The sequence below is a fragment of the Mesocricetus auratus genome, unplaced genomic scaffold (assembly GCF_017639785.1).
Source record: "Mesocricetus auratus isolate SY011 unplaced genomic scaffold, BCM_Maur_2.0 Super-Scaffold_100010, whole genome shotgun sequence".
In the NCBI taxonomy this organism is placed as follows: Eukaryota; Metazoa; Chordata; class Mammalia; order Rodentia; family Cricetidae; genus Mesocricetus; species Mesocricetus auratus.
The window spans coordinates 24,513,865-24,531,186 of record NW_024429194.1 but is presented as its reverse complement, the minus strand read 5'-3'; the positions used below and the strand labels follow the sequence as shown (position 1 = coordinate 24,531,186).

At 45.4% G+C, this 17,322-nt stretch overlaps 1 protein-coding gene across 3 annotated transcripts in view; it reads left to right on the top strand.

The window, feature by feature from the left end:
* Window positions 1-1,671: 1,671 nt before the first annotated feature.
* The window catches only part of LOC101840043 (nuclear body protein SP140-like protein), a 43,806-nt gene continuing 28,155 nt past the window's right edge, over window positions 1,672-17,322 (top strand). Inside the window, exons 1-7 of one of the 3 annotated variants that reach the window (XM_040753160.1) lie at window positions 1,672-1,803; window positions 1,896-2,011; window positions 2,198-2,324; window positions 7,048-7,300; window positions 10,987-11,069; window positions 12,753-12,832; window positions 13,129-13,212. In XM_040753160.1, coding sequence (XP_040609094.1) covers window positions 13,152-13,212 — 61 coding nt within the window. In that variant the 5' untranslated portion in view covers window positions 1,672-1,803; window positions 1,896-2,011; window positions 2,198-2,324; ... (2 more) ...; window positions 12,753-12,832; window positions 13,129-13,151. Of the gene's footprint in view, window positions 1,804-1,895; window positions 2,012-2,147; window positions 2,325-7,047; window positions 7,301-10,986; window positions 11,070-12,752; window positions 12,833-13,128; window positions 13,213-17,322 lie in introns of those variants that run through there. The other 2 variants (XM_040753163.1, XM_040753161.1) reach the window with 2 other exon arrangements.

The window sequence follows — 17,322 nt, the reverse complement described above, 5'->3', positions numbered from 1 at the left end:
CTCAGCACACAGAGCAGGAAGCCCGACTGCGCCCAGCGCACTTCTTCCCTCCTCCCCCATCTGGCGAGGCTCCTCAGGGCGGTTAGTTTGGGTTGCTGAGGCGCTGCTGCGAATCCAGATTCTTCTGGAGTGGAGTGACAGGCTGGGGAGGCTAAGAACCAGCGCCAGAGAAGATGGGAAGGGGGTTTCCACTGTCTCCTTCTCAACCTGTCTCTATTTCTCTAGTGGCCCCGCTCTATCGTTTTTGGAGGACTGAAATGCTCTCAAACTGGGTTGTGGTGAAGGGTATACTGAATAAATTTGCTAGAAATTGTCAAATTAAAACTTCAGCAATAACACTAATCAGAGCTGACATGTTTGACATGCCTTGAACTGGTCGGGGAAAACTGTAGGAGGAAAATTGAAGTAAAAGACAAGCAAGTGAATCCCCCTTTCCCCCACGCAGGTGAAGACTGACAAACAGGTGCTGCACAGTCCTTTGAAGATCCCAAACGAGCCTGAACTGAGAGTTCAGTGTAACCAATATTTTCCAAATGTATTGACCCACGAAGAACTCCCTCCCAGGACATGAAGACTCTGAGGCTTTAGGTTTGAACCAAGGCAAGCCCACACAGGAGAGAGCCCCTCTGCACTTCCTAAGAAGGCACCAACAGTAACATTCCAGCCAAGTACAGTCAAGCAGCAGGCTTGACCCAGACTGTCCCTGGAATGGGGACTGCTGGGAGGAGGGGAACAAGGCAAGTCCAAGTTAATGCAGGGTGTGTGTGTGTGTGTGTGTGTGTGATGTGTGTGTGTGTATGTGAGCATGCTCGTGTGTCAGAAAAATCTCCCACTCCAAGGCACCTTTAAAGCAGGAAAAACTATTAAATCAGACAGATGTGAATCAGAACAAAAGATGCTATTCTACAGCAAACATACTCAAGAATACAGTAATTGTGGCAAAGCCTCCCCTGTTAATTCACACCAAGGGAGAGCCCAGTAAGATTATACATTTTAGCACAGTTTTATAGATATGTAAAATGCATTCATCTAAAGTGATGATTTTGGTGAATTCCACCAAATATAATCATGCCACAATGAAGACATGGACCTCCCCTCCCCCCAAGAAAAGAAATCCCCCTGTTCCTGGCAAAGAAAACCCCTCCTGAATTCCAGTTCCAGGCAGCCACAGATTGGCTGTTGGTATGAAAGTGTCACGTAAATAGTGAAATGTACTTTTTGCTGTGCCGTTTCCTTTGCTCACCACTGTTCTCTGGGGACCCGCTGCTGCAGGCCAGTCATTTTCCTCTTTGGCAGAGCTCTGGGCCTGGAACTCTGCACAGGCCTTCGGCCCTGTCCTCCGTGTCTTTGATGCCATGCTTTGCTTGCATTCCCAGTCTCACGTTTGTTGTTTGTCTTATTTGCATTTTTACTCCTGTTCCTTTACCTTTCCTCTTCACGCTTGTTTTCTCTTGTGCAGAATGAGGGTTAGGTATAAGTGAAAAAGTTGTGCAGGATAAATGTAATGCACCGATCCTCCAGAACTGTACTGTCTTTGACGACTATAGCCCTGACTAGAAACCCCTTCCCCATCCTCCAAGAAATCTCTTGCTCTCAAGACCTCACTGAGATCGCTGAAGCCCTTTGTTGCTTAGCTGTCAAGGGCACACTTGTTCAACCTGTTCTGCCTAGACTCTCTGCACTTGCCCTTGGCTGGAGGAGGCAGGGGAGAGTTTTTTCTTGCTTCTGGCTTCATTCAGAAGCTCCAAGCCCTTTAGGAGACCACACCTTCTGACGTTTCCTAGTCTGGGCCCCAACTATCAGGTCCGACTTCTCCAGCTCTGGCTCTCTAGGGTTCTGGGACAGCCACCAGTCTGAGAGATTGTGGACAACCTACTCTCCCTTTGTCCTTCCAGGCACCACCCCGGCCACTTCCTTCCTATACTCGGCAGCCACCTCTCCCCAGACAGCTCTGAGTCCTTGGCTGAAACAGACTCTTCCACCTTTCCTTGGAGTGAACCAGGGGTCCCAGGTTTCTAGGGACTTGGGCTGCCTTTGTTCCTCCCCTCTGGGGCAGAGACTGGGTGGAGGCAGGATGGGGGGAGGAGGAGGGAGGGAGGGTACCTGTAGGACATGCCCGGTGAGAGGAGGGGGGACCCGAACAGTGAAGCCAAGTCACAGCTGAGCAATTTCACTTTCTGTTTCCTTGGGTTTGGAGGCCCTCAAGGAGTTCTTGCTGAGCTTCCCCTGCTCAGAGGTGGGTGCACTCTGCTCTGAGCCAAGTTGAAGGGCACCCTCGGTGCTGTGTAGGGGATGACAGGAGAGACCGATGAATCTAGAAGCAAGTAAGTCCTTTCTCCTCTCCTCTTCCTGTGCCCCTGCTAAGATCAATGTTTATATGTGCTACCAGGGTCGCCCAAGCCGGGTTCACAGTCCACAGGTATGCAAGACAATGAGATCACAGGGAATTAAGAACCTGGAAAAGCAGTTTTCACTGTCGTAGGCTAACTGTTGCAGTCCTATGGTCACCCCAACTCACCCCACTTCGTTTCCTTGCTCCTGTCACATAGCTGGGCTTCCTGGGAGCTCCTGTAGGAGTGACTGGTTCATGGGATTCTGACCTCTCATCTCTCCTTAATTATCATTTTAAAACACAACTCTGTCCAAAAATCATCATTTAGAAAAAGTTCAAACCTGATTGTGTCTGTCATCAACCTTTTCTCAGTCTGCAGTTGGGAACAGTTGAGCTGTGAGCCCACCTGTGTGGCTTAGGTCAGCTCAGGAGTTTGATCACTCCAAGGAAGGAAGGGAGAGGCAAATGAAGACCAATGACTAATGGAAGCAGGCGGCCAGTGGGTGCTGCCTTTGACCTTCCTCCTTCCTCCCTCCCTCCCTTCCTCCCTCCCTTCCTTCCTTCCTCCCTTCCTTCCTTCCTCCTTCCTTCCTTCCTTCCTCCCTTCCTCCCTTCCTTCCTTCCTCCCTCCCTTCCTCCCTTCCTTCCTTCTTCCCTCCCTTCCTCCCTTCCTTCCTTCCATCCTTCCTTCCTCCTCCCTCCCTCCCTTCCTTCCTTCCTCCTCCCTCCCTTCCTTCCTCCCTCCCTTCCTTCCTTCCTCCTTCTTTCCTTCCTTCCTTCCTCCCTCCCTCCCTCCCTTCCTTCCTCCCTTCCTCCCTTCCTTCCTCCTCCCTCCCTTCCTTCCTCCCTTCCTTCCTTCCTCCTCCCTCCCTTCCTTCCTCCCTCCCTTCCTTCCTTCCTTCCTTCCTTCCTTCCTTCCTTCCTTCCTCCTCCCTTCCTTCCTTTTCCCTCCCTTCCTCCCTTCCTTCCTTCCTCCTCCCTCCCTTCCTTCCTCCCTCCCTTCCTTCCTTCCTCCTTCTTTCCTTCCTTCCTCCCTTCCTTCTTTTCTTTCTTTATCTGTGCTGGTTACATAGCTGATTAGAAATGGTTTGAAATTTTCTTACACACACACACACTCAGCGGGAGGGACTGGAGAGATGGCCCAATGGTTAAGAGTTCACAATACTCTACTAGTGAGCTTGGGTTGGGTCCCCAGCACCCATCGTGGGGCTACCAACTCTAGGAGATCAGACATCCCCTGATCTCCTCAGTCAAGGCTACTTCTGGTCCAGCAGAAGTCCTAAGAAAGCATCATTTCTCTGGTGAAATTCGGTCAAATCCGCTAGAGATACCAACAACCTGCTGTCTCTTTTGGGAGTGGGGTGGCATTAATTAGAAGCTCAATTTTTTTAATACAAGTCTGTTCAGTTAATCTGTCTCTCAGAGCGTGAGTTTTGGTAGCTTCTGTTTTTTTTTTTAAAACATTTGGTCATTTTTGTTACTGTTATCAAATCTGCAGATCTAGGGATGGCTGCTCTATTTGGTCTTTGCTGTCCTTTCAATGTTGGAGGAATTCATAGCTCATGTTTTTTTTGTTTATTTTTCCTTGTTAGCCTGACTAGAGGTATAATAATAAAAAAGATAAAGATAGTAACTTTATTGCTCTTTCCAAAAGAGTAGTTTTTGGTATGAGATATAATCACACCTCTTTGGTCTAAGTATAATGCCAACTTAATTTTATGGATTTCTACTTAAATTTTTATTGCATCATTTGTTTTCATTGGAATAAAATTGCTTTTCTTATTTTTCCTGATTCCAGAAGATTTTCATATAGACCTCTCTCAGCTTCTTATATATATATATATATATATATATATATATATATATATATATATATATTAACGCTATTAGCGCTATACATTTCCCCCTAACCACTGCCTTTGTTGTATCTCAGCTTTATATACATATATATTAACTTCAGGGCTTTATAGTGCAGGAGAAAGGGCCACATTTTTACCTGTCTTTACCCATAGTTATTTTTTTATTTTTAAAATTACGTTTATTTATTGTATGTGTGCGAGTGCCACAGTGAGTATGTTGAGGTCAGAGAAGAACTTTTCTGGAGTTGGTTCTCTCCTTCCACTATGTAGGTCTTGGGGACCAAACATAGATCCTCCGTCAGACTTGTTTGCATGGCCACTATAATATTTTCTAAAATAAAAATAAAGGAGAGGATGTAATCTTGCTTTATCTTCTTGCAAATGCCTTTACTCTGCTGCTTAGGCAAAGTCACCAGACTCCCCTGTTTACCTCTCTGCTGTGATGCCACAGCCCAGGGAACCTCTGAGAATCCTATTGAACACTTTTGGGAGGAGGAAAGAGATAAAGGGCAAACGGCATCTCAGCATTAGCCTGAAAATAGTTTGTCCTCAGTGACAACTGGAAAAGTCTTGAACAGTGCCAGGGTTCCTCAGACTACATCCTGAGAGCCACCATTGTCAATCATTTAGCATTTAGGTGACATTTTAAGTGCCTAAAAAAAAAGTGGCAGTAACAGTTGATGTGCTGGTGTGGATGGGGGAGATCTCTTAAGCCCCACCCCTAGATGAAGAGCTATAGGCAATTAGTGGCTGTTGAGAAGGGGAGACTCAGCCAGTATTCTAATTCTGTTAGGTTATCCAGTCCCTAGTGGTCAGCCCTAAACATGTATGCATAGGAGCAACTCTAAATGAACTCAGCAGATTCTATCTATCTATCTATCTATCTATCTATCTATCTATCTATCTATCATCTACATCATCATCTATCTCTATATATGTAGAGAGATATATGTATATATTACATAAATATATATGTAATAATAATTAAAGAAGCTATTTGAGGGGGGATGGGAAAAGAAAGCATGGGGGAACTTTAGGGGAAAAGTGAGGAGTGGAAATGATGTAAATACAGTATTCATGTATGAAATTTTCAAAAACACAAAATTCTAAAGTAAGCAATAGGTAAAAAGAAAAATGTGCCCCATTCTAAGTTTTTTTTAGTTTTATTTTTAACTAATTATTTAGGTTAGCGTACAAAATAATGTGTCTCAAGTCATCTTCATACATACGTATCCTATTTTTGCTTGTCCGCTCCCGCACTTGCGGGAGTTGGTTCTCTGCTTCTACCCGGTGGGTCCCAGGATTGAACTCAGGTCATTAAACCAGAGGGCAAGCACTTTTATGCACTGAACCATCTCACCAGCCCTACTGCCATTTACTTTGTAGTAGAAATTTGCTGGTACTGATTTCTTGTTTTTCAATTATTTGAGACAGGGGCTTGCTATATAGCTCAGGCCAGCCTTGAAGTCACTAGGTAAGGGCTAACAAAATGCCTCAGTGGGTAAAGGTGCTTCCTGGGCAAGCCAGGCAACCTGAGTTTGATGCCTAGAACTCAGCGAAGGGTGGAAGGAGAGAACCAACTCCACAAAGTTGTCCTCTCACCTCTACGTGTGCTAATACTCTAACAGTACGAATACTAAGTAAAATTAAAAAGAAAGTAAATCACTATGTAAGCCACGATGGCCCTTCTGCTTCAGCTTCCAGGATGCCATGACTCCAGACAGTTGTGCTATGCCCAGCTTTCTTGCTTCTGTCATTGTGCTATATATCATAATTTGTTTCTATTTGTCTGCCAGAATGGAGTCAGTAACATGAACAAACAACTCCCATGTCTCTTTGGGGTTCTGAGCCTTTCTTCCGTAAAGGATGCTCTTCCTGGACTCTGTCTCTGGGTAGAGAGCAGTGGCTACCTGAGATGTCAGGCCTGGCAGCGGAGGACAGCATGGTTAGAAAGTGCTGGTTCTGAGCTGCTAAAGAGACCCATCCCTGTAAGGAGGTGGGGATCGGGAGAGAAGAAAGTATGGGGAGCAATGGAGGAAGAGATGTGCAGTGTGTGTGTGTGTGTGTGTGTGTGTGTGTGTGTGTGTGTGTGTGTGTGTGCAGGTGTGTAGGTGTGTAGAATGTTTTCTGAGTCCTGAATCAAGTACTTACCAATTTTGCCTTCACACATGAATTGGAAGAAGAGGGTGGTTTTTTGTTTGTTTGTTTGTTATTGTTGTTTTGTTATTCCGTTTACCCAATAGTCTATAGATTGTGTTCCAGTTTCATTCCTTTTGCTGTGATAACACACTGTGACATAAAGTGACGGGAGAGAAAGAACTTGTTAGATCACGGGTCCAGGTTACAGTCACCAAAGGGAAGTCTAGCAGGAACTTGAGCAGCTGGTCATATCCAGTCAAGAGCAGGGAGACGTGAACGCAAGAGTGCCTGTCAGTGCTCAACTTGTTCCCTGCACTTAATGCTGCCCAGGATCCCCTACCTAGGAACTGGTGCTGCCCACAGTAGGCTGGATATCACCATATCAATTAGCATAATGAAGACACCCGTAGACAGATGTACCCATAGACCACCTTAATCTAGACAGTCCTATAAGACTCACACAATCCCAGATGATTTTAGAGTACACCAGGTTAACAATTAAAACTGATCATCACGTTGGTCATGGTAGAGCATGATTTGAATCCCAGCACTCAAGAGAGGCAGGTGAATCTCTGAGGTTAGCCTGATCTACATAGCAAGCTCTAGACAAGCCAGACTTACAGGCTGTCTCAAACAAACAAAACCCAAAGCATCACAACTTGCACCACTATTTTAGATGTTTAAAGTTTCAATTTTACTTTAAAAATCTCCTTTTAGTGGACCATCCTTCATGCCAGCAATTACCCAGCCATTGGTAGCCTCTTGTAAGCTGGTTTATGCTTCTACATGGAATCTATCCCTTAGTTCAACCACTGAGGACAGTGTGTGTGAAGAGGAGTTGGCAGACTATCGGCTCATGTTCAAGTGCTTCAAAGAAAATAAGGTAGAAATCGCAAGCGCCATCACAAAGTCCTTTCCTTTCCTTATGAGTCTCCGAGACCTCGACTTCATCTCTGAGCAGAAGTTCCAGGTGAGTGAGGAGAATGAACTCAGCCCTGGCAGTAAGCCTGGCCCATGCCATATTACGCTGAACCTCTGGATGCAGCCAACAGGCTGAAGGGCCTCCAGGGAGGAGGGACCTTCCCTTCTTGGAAGTCAGAGGTGACAGGAGAAGCGGGGATCACAGGGAACATTCGTATCCATCTCTGCTGTAACCGAGGCTGAGGTACATGGTGACAGAGGATGGATAGGGAGTGGGAAAGATCAAAGGGCAGAGCAGCCCAGGTTAACTTGTGCAGTAAACATCAGAAGCTAGAATGTGAGTGGACACGTCCAAGCAGGGCTTCCTTACAAAGCCTACTTATTCCAAATCCTGGAGCCTGAGGAAGCCGGGCCGTGGTGGAGCAGGCCTTCAATCCCAGCACTAAGGGAGACAGAGGCAGGTGGATCTCTGTGAGTTCAAGACCAGACTGGTTTACAGAGTGAATTCCAGGACAGCCAGGGCTATGCAGAGAAACTCTGTCTGAAAAAAAAAACAAAAACAAAAACAAAAAGGAAGGAAGGGAGGAAGGGAGGGAAGGAGAGAGGGAGGGAGGGAGGGAGGGAGGGAGGGAGGGAAGGAGGAAGGGAAGGAGGAAGGAGAAAAGAAAGCCACAGGCAGTTGGGTCACGTGAGGCTGGAACCGGAAGTCGTGCTTGCTTCTCTCCTAATCGTTCCTTGTTTCTTGGGCACAGCTGTGGCCCTAGAATGTAGTGCAGGTCGGTGATGGGGTCCCCTGGGAATGATGGAGACAAATCTCCTCTTCTCTGTGCATTTTCTCTGCCCTGTGGCCAGGATGCTCACTTGGTTGCCTTGAGCCCTGCTGACCTGGTCAGTCTCTGGGGAGTTACTGTCTGGTCCCCAGACAGCATCTCATGGCCTGTCAGGGCCACCGTGGAGCATCTTGGCTTAGAGACACATCATTTGATCATTCTTTAGAATACTCTTTCCTGTCAACTGTGTGTCAGCATCAGAGATGCTCTCGGACAAGCATGGGTCTGTCATTATAGAGAGGACATGTGAGATGTCACCTGATATGTGCAAAACTCAGACACTTCACAAGCAATCATATGGTGCTTGAACTGCTCTAAGCCTCTCTTAAAACCCATAAATCCATTGTGACATAATTCTTCACTCAATATTTTTAAGGAATCTCAAGGAAGTTGTGGGAGCCTGATCCCAGTGGACAGAGTGGTGTATGACATCCTCTGTGACCTGCAGAAAAACTTTAGCCTGTGGCTTCTAGAACTGATCTTCAGCCCAAGGCATCTAAAGGCCTACCCAGACTTAAAGGAGATTCTAAGTATCTTCCTAGATGGTAACTATAGCTCTGACCTGCTTCCGGGAATTCAAGACTATTTCATTCATCCATTTAATCACTCACTCTCTTTTACAGTGATACCTGGCATATAATTTATTGAGGGACTGTGACATGCTAAGCATAGGGGTAATGTAGGAAATTGGGAGCTCAGGAAATTGGGAGCTCACATGTAGGCCAAGTAACACAGAAGTAAGTAAGTGTTTAGCCCAGACCCGAGTCTCATGCTATGAATCACACTGCGAATGGTGAGTTTTCTTAAGAGGAGCAGGCTCTCTGATACTTGCAGACATGGCCAACAATCAAAATATGTTCCTTGTATCAGAAAATGCATCATTCAGTAGAGTCCTACATCAACTTTCTTCTCTGAGAACAGAGAAATCACAAGGGAAGCCCAGCATGGACCCAGGCACCAGAGAGGGCAGCATGTGTCAACTTATCGTATGAAAAGAGGGTGGGCTGTTACAACCAAGGGCTGGCATGCAGCAGGAACGTGAAGTCAGCAGGTCCTGGGTAGAGAACAATCTCTGCAGCTCCTGCTGGTCCCCTGTGGCCTCGTCCTTGCAGCTCCACTACCTCTAAAGCCTTTCCCTTCCAGAAGGTGCACCCTCCTCAGACTTCTTGTGAAGAACGTGTCTACATTTCTGGGGTGTCTCTTCCTTTTCCCTCAGGTCCTCTGGATCTTGTCTCTCCATTTGTATCACTTTATCACTTGGTCACCTTGATGTGCAGCTCTGAAGGTCAGAGTCAGTGTTTCACGCCTCTCTTGCCACCTGAGGGTCCTTGGTAGCCACTTCCTGGATTGCCTTTCAGAAGGCAGTTTTCCATTTAACCCCACCCATCCTGCCTGGGGGAGCACTGCTTCCTCTTCAGGACTGTATTTCTCTGTAACCAGAAAGTCCTCCATTCCCTCCCTCCCTCTTGTGTCTCTCCAAAACTTTCTCCTACAGAAGTCCCTTGTGTAGGCTTCAAAGGACGCTGTAACGATAATCGGCACTTACTGGAAGTAAAACTAAGTATTTATTGTAGAAATTACTCACAAGATACCAAACAAGTAACCCAGATGAGACAAGCAGTTTTCCGCTCGAACCGGAAGCCAAACTCCGGGAAAAGAGACCGAGACTTCCTGTGTGCTGTCTTTTATACCTTCCCCCCCCCCCCCCCCCGTATCGCCCCCTAGCCATGCCCGAAAGTCCAGCTGTATACGTCTTAAGTCCTGCCTAAAGTGGGTGTGGTTAGCGGTGTGGTAAACTGCCCTTTTATTACCTCATCTGTATGCGCCTCTAATAAGTCACATGTTTAATGGCGGCATCAGACTTCCTCCTACACCCTTGACTTTCCTGTCAGAGCCGTGCTGCTTATAAACGTTTTCTACCTTTGCTTTAATCGACCTTGGCTTTCACCGTCCTCTGACAGTTTTGAGGAGCTACCCCCCCCCCCAACTGCCTGTCTGTCTCTAACTTTCCAGGGTACCAGAAGCGATAGAAGGTTGCACAGAAACACCATGTGCACCTGGATGTGTAATTGTGAGACACAGTTTAGTTCACAGTTGACATCCCTAATTGCTTTTTTCCCTTTCTCACTGGTTCATGTCTACTTCTATTACGGGCTCTGCAAGGAAACAGCAGCCCAGCTGAGGTTCAGCACCCTCTCAAGCCTGTTGAGCAGGCGAGTTACAGCTTGCCAAACCTTGTTTTCCCATTGAGTGGTTACTCAAGTAGTTTCTGCAAATTGATTCATTTATCTCCACAAGCTTGCAAATTGAGAGGGACAAATTCTGCTTCATTCCATTTTATATGTTAAGGAAGTGCATAGACATGTGTGACTTCGTCAGGCCAAAGTCAAGCAGGAGCAAAAGCTGGCCTTCCTCAGGACACACTGTGGTGATGTTATCTGAGGCTGGCAGAAGGCCAGGGTGACCAGGAGCACTGAACAGGTTCTCACGAGAGCCCTCAGGGGCACGAGGAGTGTGGTGAGCCTGATACAAAGGAAAACAAGAGAGAGGTAATAGAATTGGAGCCTGTTCCATGGAGGTAAGAGCTCTAGAGTCAAAGGAAACTCAGAGACACAAGTAGGATGAGCTAAAGAGCATTGAGATCAACAAGGAACACAAGGACTAAGGCATGTGAGATGCTTTCTGTTGCAGAAGAACAACATTGGGGATCAAAAGATGAGAAGAAAATGATAGGGGTGAGCAGAGAGAAAAGGGACAGAGCTCAGCTCTGGGTGAATGGGAATGAGTACCTCAGATGAGGTGAAGTGATTCACCTGTGTGCTGAGGACCAGAACTCGTTAAAAGTGCTTGGAGGTCTCTGCCTCTCATCACTGTCTGATTCGGTCGTTGTCATGTTTCTTTTCAGTTTCCAACAATCACAGACTCTTCAGAGGATAAATGGAAGATATACTGAAGAGAGGCCCATATTGCCAACAGTTGTTAGGGAAGGTGATTATGTTCTTAGATTACAAATTACCTCACTGATACTGTTTTCCTCTCTTTACCCTTCTCTCCTCATCATTCACACACACACACACACACACACACACACACACACTTTTGTTCAGCTTGTGGATGCTGTCCCCAGTGGGAGAGAGAAAAAGGTACCGAGTCACTAGCCAAAACCAACTTCTGGCTTAAGGTGAATGCATTAACTGTGAGTTTTCAGATTGGGACGTCCCAACTTTTAAAGTGATTTTGGAAACATGCAAGGGTGATCAGTCTCTCCCAGGCATTCTTATCTGCTCCAGTCTGTGAGTTAATGATACCCAAACATGAACCCTCAGACTTGCCTGTCAGCCTCCTCAACTGCAGGCCTGAATGTCTTCATGTAGCTGTCTCAGAGACTCCTATCCAGAGGTTTTTCAAGAACTTCAGTGTGAGATGCTTGCAAAGTTGCATGTGATATCTGTCTGGACAGCAGACCTGCCTCCTCTGCTGGTGTCTCTGTCTCAGCATGGGCCACTATTTCTCCATTCTCAAGCAGGGTTGTTACTGACTGCCCCTTCCTGGTGTAAATCACCCCTGTCCGTTTTCTCATTTTCCAGCAGAAACACCAAATCAGATCTCTTGTTCCTCTTGTTCTTATTTTATGTGTATGAGTGCTTTACCGGCATCTATGTATCTATCTATCTATCTATCTATCTATCTATCTATCTATCTATCTATCTATGTATCTATCTATGTATCTATCTATATCATCTACCTACCTATCTGTCTACCTACGTATCTATATGTACCACATATTTGATTTATGTCCAAATAGGTCAGAAGAAGGTGTCAAATCCCTTGAACTTGAAATTGCAGACAGTCGTGAGCTTCTGTGTGGCACTGGGAATCGATCCTGAGTCTCCCGGAAGAGCAGCAGGCCCTCTTAACCACTGAACCATCTTTCCAGACACTCCCCACCACCACCACATCAGATCTCTTGTTTCACCTTACCACTACAGAAACAGCCGTTAATCTCAGCTGCCATTGCTCATTCAGTTCCATCAAATTCATTCTCTCCAACTCAATGAGACAACCAGACATGCATTGGACACACCTTGCTCTCCCTTTTAGTTCAACAGCGTCCTGCCATCATAAGGACTGAGTCCATTTTCCTCCCTAGAGTTTCCAACTTCCTGACTGCCTTTATTGCTCTCTTCAAGAGAATAGTTTGTATATAACTTTCTTAATTATTTTGATTCCCTGGTTCTTCTTGGATCCTTTGTCTTTTGTGTGAGACAGGGAGAAGTACTTGTGACTCCAGTTTGGAATAACCTGATTCTTATGGGTAGAATATGTGGATTCTTTATTTTTTATTTTTAAATTATTTTTTATTTAAATTGAAAACAGTCTTATTTTACATACCAATCACAGTTCCCTCTCCCTCCTGTCCTCACATTCCCCCCATCCCCCATCCCACCCCCTTCCACTCCTCAGGGTGTGTATGTGGATTCTTTATTCATATTGAAGCAGTAATTAGTGGGGAAAGACAGTGTCTTGCTCTTCTCGCTATCTGTGTTACACGGTCCATGTTGTCATTTTTATCCCTTGCACTCATTTTCTTACATTCCCCGAGCTTCCTGATTCTGCCTGAGCAAACTGAATCCCCTCTGCATGGTTTGTTGCATCTTTGTTTCTCTTCAGCATCCTGTCGTCCCAGAGATTCTCCAATGAATGGTGAACTGGCAGAGGAGGTGCCTAGCCTACCACTTGCAATGGAGGAGGTGGGTAAGCCTTCATTTGCCAGTCAGCTAGTGAATCTGCAAGAGAGGACGTCCTCCCACTTAACCTGTTCTCTATATTCTCCGAGAGAAGAAATCATAGAGGCAGCAACAAGGATCAGAAATAAAGGGGACTAAGATGGGCAGAGAGGGAACAGATGGGTGGCCAATGTTCTGACTCTGGTGACAGAGAAGGAGTGATGTCAGCCTCCCCTTCAGAGTCCCAGAACAGAAACACTCATTCCAGGAGACACTCAGACACTTCCTGAGGCCACTGGGTCCATTGTTCTTTTCTACAGAGGGAAGTGGTTCTCATGAACAAATGTCTGATGGACAAGAGCCCCAGGATGACTTATCCTCATCACCACTGAGATGCGAAACAGGTGAGTGAGGGGAGTGCTGTGGGGTCTGCAGGGTTCCGGGGGCTGAGTTCTGAACCTGTCGTGCTTGCCCCGCGCACGTGATGATGTTCACGCCCTGGCTACTGTTCTTCATATTCTCTCATGGTATTCTGGGGAAATTCAGGGAGGGAAAAGTCTTGAGAAACATCATGAAGGAATATTACTTGCAGTTAACTGCTCAAAGCCACTTAAGCCATCATATGTTGAACCCAGAGGACAATTTCTTGCTCTCATTTCTCAGTCTCCATGGAAATCAGGAAGCTTATAATTTACATGCAGGTTGATTGTTTTTGTTGTGTTTTTCACAAACTTGCTAAAATGCTCAAAGAGGGCTGGAGAGATGGCTCAGCTGTTAAGGGCTAGGCTCACTAAAAAATATAAAGTACTCAATGAGGAAGTATTGTATCATCTGACTGATGTAATTTGATGAAACCCAAAGCTATATGATCAATATATTTCATGTTATTTGGACTATACACTCTTCCTACATTCTTTGATACATGTGTTACTCCTTTATTCTTAAAACTCTTAAGACTTACCAAGGGGGAATAGTTACAGTTTTAATTCTTTAGAAACACACAAGTGAATAAGTTGCTGGTAGGTTTCAGGACTTGACAAGGACAAGGATATCAGAGGTCAAGTTTCTGGATGGTTCCACCTGGGCTCTAGGTTCAGTGAGGCTGGTGGTTAGGTACCCAAGATCTGAATCCAAAGTGTAAGTTCAAGGTTCTTTGGCTACTCAGGTGAACCTGCAGGGGTCAAGTGGAAAGACGTTCTATTTGGTGAACAGGTACGCTTAGGGAGAGCGGAAGGAAAACCACAGCAGAGGATTAGAAAGTGTGTGAATGTGTTACATGAGATAGGGGAGCCCCAGACGAATCAAGCTAGAAAATATGAACACACAGGCAATGCAAATGCAGTGCATACCGCAGAGATGAAGGCAGATGATGAAGAGTACAGTAAAGGACAGGGAGAGAAAGCCCAGAGCGCTAGTAAGAGGCACAGAGATTTTCCCAAGCAGCACTGAAAGTGGAGCTGTTAGGAGAAGTAGCTAGCACCTGATATCAACCAAGTTCTTTAACCAAGGAACAGCTATGCTTGTGAGTCCTATTCTCTCAGAGTGAACACTTGTATTGTAGAGCATATGTGCAAGCATTGAACTTAGCAACTGATAAATGTTCATAAGTGGCTGGTGGGGGACTAATTTATTTCTAGTGGGCGAGTAGAGTGTGGCTGTATAGACTGATGCCTGCCAGGAGCATGGCAATAGGACTGGTTGGTTGGCTTGTACAAGCCCATTTGCTGGATTCACAATTAGGATTATTCTGGTTGCCTCCTTTTTAAATGGTCAAAGAATAATGCATCTCCCTAGGAGTATAGGAACCTTTAAAAAGTTCTTCTCCTTTTAAAAAATTACATGTGTGCATGTGTGTCTAAGTGTGCTTTTGTGCGTGTGCATGTGAGGAACTCCCAGAGACCAGAAGAGCGTGTCATACCCAGAGCTAGAGCTACAGGTGGTTGTAATCCACCTGCTATTGGTCCTGGGAACCAAACTACTGTCCTCAGGAAAAGCACCATGAGCTCTTCACTGCTGAGCTATCACTCTAGCTCCGGTACAGGAACTTTCAATTCCTAGTTTCTCCCTTATCAAGTCCATCATTTGAAGCTTGCAAGAGAGTATGTATTGTCCATATTGAAAATATCTTCTCTGTAAGCAGACAATGAGTACAAGATCCTGAGTCCACTTCACTGAGTAAGAGTTGTAGATCAGTGGTTTGAAAGAATTGTGTCTGTGGATGGAGATAGAAAGGAGAAGTTAAGTTTTTTAGCTGGATGTTGGTGGCACACGCCTTTAATCCCAGCACTTGGGAAGCAGAGACAGGCAGATCTCTGTGAGTTTGAGGCCAACCTGGTCTACAGTGTGAGTTCCAGGACAGCCTCGAAAACAATACAGAGAAACCTTGTCTTAAAACCCTCCCCAAAAAGATTTTTTAAAATTTATTGCCTTAAAATACTTTTTTCATAAAGTATCTTTTGATATTATTCTTTCCTCTTTCCCAACCCATCCTAAATCTTCTCTATATCCTACACTTCGTGTTCTTTCCTCCTCCCTCCCTCCCTCCCTTCCTCCCTCCTTCCTCTCTTCTCTGTGTATGTATATGTGTGCATGCCTTGTTTAAAAAACAAACAAACAAGACAAAAAAATCCCAAAGGAAACAAAAGAAGCACACACACAAACCGTGAAGTTTCTGTTAGTCAACTATTACTGAGCATGGGGCCTGGCCTGGATTATGGTTGGTTTATCCAGTGGTGCTGTGTTGGAGAAAACAACATTGCTGCTGTGTATGCCATACTTTATGACTTGATGGGTCTAATAGCATATAGCTCATGATGGGCAGTTCAGGTCTCATGGTTACTTGGTGGCCTATTGTCAAATGTTCAGTTTCCATGAAGGTCCAATAGCAGGCCAAGAGCTATCTCTCAAAAGGAGAATAGTTGTCTGCAAATAATGGTAGAGCCTTACTCCACAATCCCAAAGGTCTCTTCTGTGATCTATCTGTAGAGGCTGCCAAAGACCCCAAATGGCATCCCTATCTGCCACTGACACATCAAGTACCATAAAATCTGCTCCATCATAGAACCCAAGTGGTAGAGCACCCTGCACAGCAGCTAGGACCTGTTGAAGACCCTTCTCCTGTTTCTGGCCCCACACAAAGCTAGTGTCATTCCAAGTCACTGGGCCTGTGAGAGAGAGTAACACACCTAAGTGAGGAATGTGCTGTCTCAAGAATCCAAATAGACTCATTAAACATTGGGCTTCTCTCTTGGTGGTGGGAGGGACCAGGTGCAATAACTTACACTTCACCTTAGAAGGAGTATCTCTGCATTGCCCACACCTCTAGCTTCCTAAGGATTTCACTGAGAGAGAATGTCCTTGAAATTCGGCTGGATTTATTTCCCATCCTCTGACACTCATATGATACCAGTGAGTTCAAAGTAGTTGCTACCTCCTCCTCACTTGGTCCAGTCACCATATGTTGTTAACATCACTCCTTACAGGGAACCAATGTGATAACTCTGCCAACTTCTATCCCAATTATACATCTGGAACCTGAGAACTAACCACAGCATATGTTCGGGGACCTACTGTGAGTCAGACACCAGCCAAAACTCCATTAATCACCTGGCCTCCTTAAGCCCCTACTTTAACTTTAACAATGTTTCTTGTGGTCTCCCAGAATTAGTATCAATTCAGAACCAGTATCCAATGGACCCAGGAAAGTCTGATTGTCCTTCCCCCTCAGCGTACAGTTGCCCTTGTAAAAGGCCATAGGTCCCTCTGAGGAAGAACAGGACAAAGGTTAACTGTAAACTTTTAGGTGTCTTATCAGGATTCTTCCTCGAGGGAACCTGGCTACTCTTTCATTCAAGGGATTCTGGGAGTACAAACTGGATCATCTGGAGACTGATTCACTAGCCAGGATTACCTTTTGACATGATCCAATGTAGCCTCTCTTTTATTTGTTTGAGAATTTTTCCACTTAAAGAGGTCAAAGAGAAAAGCAGTAGGTTTCTTATCTACTTCATATCTGGAAATACCATGATTGATTAGCCAAAGGCCCATAGGAATCATGTCACTATAACATTCATGTTGTCTGTGCTGACCATTACAGGTTATGCCATTACAAATATTGTTTGGTCTACACTTCCCGTTAAGATAGCCATGGTCACCTGGTGATAGTCTCCGTTGAGTCAATGCTGTGAACTGGTCCAATTAAACCCATTGCATTTATTTCCTCCAATTAAGCAGCAGCGTCTCCAACCCTAAGATCTGGCACAAGCTAAAGGGCAACAACAAAACTCTTCAAATGTGCTGGAGCCCCTCTCATGAATTTGCATGTTATAGGACTCATGAGAGGCATGCCTTCTGGGCCTTCGCATTGTGGAGGATCACGTTTTTCACAGAGCACTCACTCTAGTTTACAGTCTTCCTGAGCCTTCTTTTAATAAACGCTTCAGCCAATCATTCAAACAAACTTTTCACACCATTTTTTTAAACTGTGTGAGCTTCCATATTAAACCTAGAATCTC